We start from the raw sequence: 4994 nt of genomic DNA on the forward strand, positions 1-4994 counted from the left end.
AGATAGATCCTGTGCTGCAGGTCTTCTCAGCTGTGAAGTCACAGCCTGTTCACTCGGCAATTTCTGATCAGAAGATAGATCCTGTGCTGCAGGTCTTCTCAGCTGTGAAGTCACGGCCTGTTCAATCGGCTTTCCGGGCTTACCTCTACGGACAGAACTAGATTGATCCCCTGGCACACGGAGCATATGTTCAGCAAATAGCTTTTCAAGCTCGTTTGCTTTCACTTTCAATTCGTTATTCAGCTCTTGGCTTCCCTTAGACGGTCTTGCCCTTTGAACTTGCTCTGTCGGGGACATTTGGGTCAGAGTATCACTCTCGGAGAAATCTGAAACACTATTAATGACTGCAGGTGGCTTTGTATTTGCATCAGCTGAACTATTCTCCGTCCTTCTACTATGAGGCCTTTTCATCTGTTCAGAACCTAAAAGAAGATCGTGCAACAATAAAATAATCAGAAAGTTACTCAATTTTCCCCTTTCTCGAAGTCAAGATATTAAAAGAAAAGAAGAGAGGTACGTTATCACATTGAGAATTAGTCGTTCTCCTATTCTCAGACTCAAGTGTTTAATAACAAATAAAAAGAATACTTCTACGGTCATGATCATTTCAAGCATTAGAACACAGGTAAGCAAAGAATAAACTATAGACTTTTAAGCGTACAAACAACTGAGAAAGGGAGTGCATGATGGTCCTTTGAATTCCCCTTGATATCAATATTGGGTCGAAGCATAAGAAACGGCTGAAATAATTAAGAAATTCCCATATATGAAATGCATCTATTCAAGAAATGCATATAAACGAAAGACCAACAAAACTTTAATATCTTCTTCTATTACTAACCTCCATAAACCGGTGTCTTTCTCTGGCGATCCTCAACAAGTGGTGATTGCCTATCCGAAGGCATTAGTTCTTCCCTAGGAGACTCTGCAGTTCCTCCATTGTTCTGTACACTTATGATGTTAGGTTCAGTACCACCTAAGTGATGTAATGTAGACAATGAATGACTCCGAGGATCCCTAAAATGTATCTGGTTCTGCCTATTTGATTCAAAATCGCTCATTTTGTTGTCCGCCTCATCATTTCTATTTGCAGTCCCTGTGTGATCAGAAGTGGCTCTGGAATTCTTCTCATAGAATTTATACTTGGAATTCTTCTCTGAAATACCATCCTGAGAATATCCTTGATGTCCCACTTGATTATTCGTGCTCAATGGCTCCTTCATGCCTACCTCCTTGTCTTTTCGCAAGAAACTAGAACTTGAATTTTGAGACTCTCCTTCATCCGTTCCCCAGTCGCTGCCATTGTTGGAAGTACATTCTTCCTCAGTCCTGTGAGAATGCGCATTATGGCTCAATCCATTCTGCTCTTTTTTATTGTAGCCGACAAATAGTTTCGAGGATGTACCACTTCCATCTTTGGACACTGAAGATGACGAGGGAGTACACAGTGGACTATCACCAGTATCATCCTTCCTGTCATTTCCCAAATCAATGCTCATGTCACTAGCACCACTCCATCTTCGTACCACAACCTTTTCCATGCCTGCAGCAGATGATAAATCAGAAGAAAGTCTTTTCAGCTCAGTGGATTTTGCCACAGCTGTTTTCCCTCCAGAGTTCTCTTTCTGCTTGTTTTCAAACATGCTGATCCTCTCCTGCACACTAAGCCGTCTCGTGAGTTGCCTAGACTGAGTCACTAAAGGCTCATTTTGTACAGTACTTTTTTCCTCTTCTTCATCCTTTTCATCATTACTACTTTGTGTTTGTGGCTTAAGCTTTGATTTTTTCTGACAGTTGTTGGTTCCTGTTGCACTTTCCTCTTCCATACCAGTTTGATATTCCCTATGTTGTTGGTTTCTGTTAGTCGCCAGGTCTCTAGATGGGTCTTCACTGGGATCGTCAATTGACATATCAGATTCCCATGAAGAACGTATCGCTTCTTCTTCCTGATTAACCCTCCAAGAGCTCATAAGCTCTGGCCTTCTCTGGCAAAGTGTGATAAACTTGGTGCATGCCTCACTGCAATAAGTATAGCAGACCAAGCATGATCAGTGTACACATAACTGACAATTAACTAAGTTGAAAGCAAAAATATGTTTGGAACTCTGAATTAGATATGCCTATTGGTCACCGAAAAAACTTAGATACTGAATTTTGTAGTCCAGTTAGGCGACCAAGTCATATTATAATCATGTCCATCCACCTAATGGCAGTTCTCAAGTCTCCATCAGACCAAACCTACCTAATTTAGAGCCTGATGGGTTTCTGTTTATGAATAAAAATATGAATCAAAGCCTAATCAGGTAAACATAAAACATATACGTTATTATAAACACATGCAATTAAGGTGATTAACTAAATATAGTAAACTGGTGTTGCAATAACCTTTTAGTATAACAAAGTTCAAATTTTTAAAGAATGATCACTTGCAGAGGGTAATAAACCTAGAAACCTTAGTTGTATGGTCTACCTAGCAATAATATGCATACATAAAGGTGTACATATATTGGCTGCAACTATGAAAGATAGGACTCAAAATACAGCCCCTGCCACCTTCTTGGTTTAAACCCATATAAATTAGACAAGGTCAAGTAAAAAGGGATCCAAATAATTTTTGACACAAAGGCCAGAACAACAGGAAAACCTGGGATATTATATAGAGGATATGGAGTAAGGGATATCTTAATACTTAGGGCTTACTTCAAGCGATTAGCCCCAAATCGATCAGCAAATTGACTAAGTTCGGAGACACTGATAGGGTTGAAACCAGCAGCCGATGCGCGATTACAGGCAGTTGTCAAGTCCTGTGTAACTGCTGCAAGCCGTAAATCAATAGCTTTCAGCAACTCCTTTCTGGAAATGCACAAAAAGGGGGAAAGATTCAGTGTTACACATTTCAAGAGTGCATAAGACTATTTAATATAAAACAACTTTGCAAGATTAAGAGACTTTACTTTGTCACATCAGCTGCTGGTGTAGTTTCTGCGCCATCTGAATCAAGAAAGGTTTAGCCAGATTATGCCAAAGCAAAAAAGAAACGACTAACATGTGATTAAATATATCTGATGGACCTTTGTCGATTAACAGAAAACATTATAATGACTCCAGACTCTAAATATCCCTCTGCCATTCATAAGATGCCTTTCTCATATTTGGCAGTAAGATTCTAGTGGGTACATCATTGATTTTAGAGGTTACATTTTGTAAACTCAGCCAGTGTAAGAAACAGGAAAGGCAAAATGATGGTCTATACAACATACTTTTCTATTGTCCATGAATGAATTTCAGCATCACAATTCACTTCACAATTTTTGTTCATCAATCATCACTGTAACAGACTCCGTAGAGCCAATGCACGATTTTTCATGGACAGTATAAGTAACAGAATATACAACTAGAAGACAAGTTAACAATATACATACCTTTTGCACTAGATCGCTGATCACCAGTTCCCTAAAGCAAGATATTATCAAAAAATCAATAGAATCAATTAACACAGTATTTGCTAACTTGGACTTAAAAAGGTGAAGTACCAACCTCGCCATATATTTTACGGGCAGCCTCCAACTGAGACATTTCCACATCCAATGCGCTTACCAATTCCAGAACCTCTGGGGTACTAACAAAACGTACAAACCTAGAAGCCAGCAGGTATTAAAAAAACATTAGTGTATTAGCATAAGCTCTGCTCCACAAAACTCGAACATCCCTTGTTCAGAATTGAATGAATAACCTCTCGAGGGTCCCTTTGGTAAACCAGGTTCCAGCATTTTTGTTGCTGCTTTCAACCTCTAGCCTGATAGACTGAACATCACGGGCGACCTGTTCTTCTGCAACTTTCAAATGAGCAACAAATGGTTTCACCAGTCCAGAAGCAAGTTTCTCAGTATTCCCGGAAGTAGACACAAACAATTCACATCTGCCAGTAAGAAAACATGAAGAGTATCTTTAAAAACTAAGACATACTATAACAAGTACGAATTCGAAAAAAGAAGAACCACTCGCTAATAAAATTATAACCTTGACCGTTTTGGAGAGAGTTGGAAGACAGCATAATCAAGAGGTATAGCTGTTCTCATCTTCTCCCCCTTTCCACAAAAGCCTCAGTCTTCTCCCTTAACAAAACCCAATAAAATTAGAAATCATAAAAAAAAAAAAAAAAAAAACTTATACTGAGTAAAAGNAAGTGTAAAACGCAAAACAAAGGTAAATCTCTGAAGAAAACGTAAATGCTAAAGGAGGAACTTGAAGCGTCCGGAGAAAACGAAAGAGAAACGTGAAGCAATCAGTAAATAACATAAAAGTCCCAATAATAGAAACCCCAAAGTTACCAAATTACAGAATCAAAGCACATTGCTTAGATCTAGTTCCGATCATGGTGGAATTTAAAAAAACCCAATCAATAAAGAAAGGCGAATCCACAAAGACCCGAGGATTCAAAATTCAAATTCAAGGCAAAGTTAAAATCTCAAATCCGAAAAAAAAAAAACGCCATTGTAAACATGAAGACTCTGAAAATTTCAAGTGAAGTCGTAGTCGGATCGGTCATTATCAGTACCTTACCTGAGAATATGAGATCTTCGTCTGTTTCCCGATTGAACCAGTCTCTTTCAGATTCACATTCGAATAGTTACTCAATCTCTCTCTCTCTCTCTGCTTTCTATATTCAGCAGCCTCTTCTCCTCTTAAAACCCTAGCAATGGAGATTTGTCTCTTTTTTTGTAAAGCTTCAATTCAAAAAAAAAACTCAAGTCAACTTGAGAGGGTATCTAATTTCACTTGGGTTGGGTGTAAGCTTTTTTTGTTTTTTGGCTGATAGATTCGATTTATCTACCATTTAGTGTCTCCTTCCTTCCGCCGTAATCTACCTATCTTTGTCACACACAAAATTTAAAACTTACTTTAGAGAGAGAAAAATGTGAAATCAAGAGAGAGAGAAGAAGAAGAAGAAGAAGAAGAAGAAGAAGAAGAAGAAGAAGAAGAAGAAGAAGAAG

The 4994-nt window shown here is 38.5% G+C and overlaps 1 protein-coding gene across 1 annotated transcript in view; it reads right to left on the reverse strand.

Annotated features, from left to right (window-relative positions):
- LOC104745689 (titin homolog) overlaps positions 1-4960 on the reverse strand; it is a 12231-nt gene extending 7271 nt beyond the window's left edge. Inside the window, exons 1-8 of the mRNA XM_019237013.1 lie at positions 4559-4960; positions 4021-4115; positions 3734-3919; positions 3538-3637; positions 3423-3453; positions 2955-2991; positions 2701-2853; positions 1527-2019 (exon numbers count right to left, since the gene is read on the reverse strand). Of these exons, the coding sequence (XP_019092558.1) occupies positions 1527-2019; positions 2701-2853; positions 2955-2991; positions 3423-3453; positions 3538-3637; positions 3734-3919; positions 4021-4079 (1059 nt within the window). The 5' untranslated portion in view covers positions 4080-4115; positions 4559-4960. The remainder of the gene's footprint in view (positions 1-1526; positions 2020-2700; positions 2854-2954; positions 2992-3422; positions 3454-3537; positions 3638-3733; positions 3920-4020; positions 4116-4558) is intronic.

Source organism: Camelina sativa, chromosome 15, assembly GCF_000633955.1.
Source record: "Camelina sativa cultivar DH55 chromosome 15, Cs, whole genome shotgun sequence".
In the NCBI taxonomy this organism is placed as follows: Eukaryota; Viridiplantae; Streptophyta; class Magnoliopsida; order Brassicales; family Brassicaceae; genus Camelina; species Camelina sativa.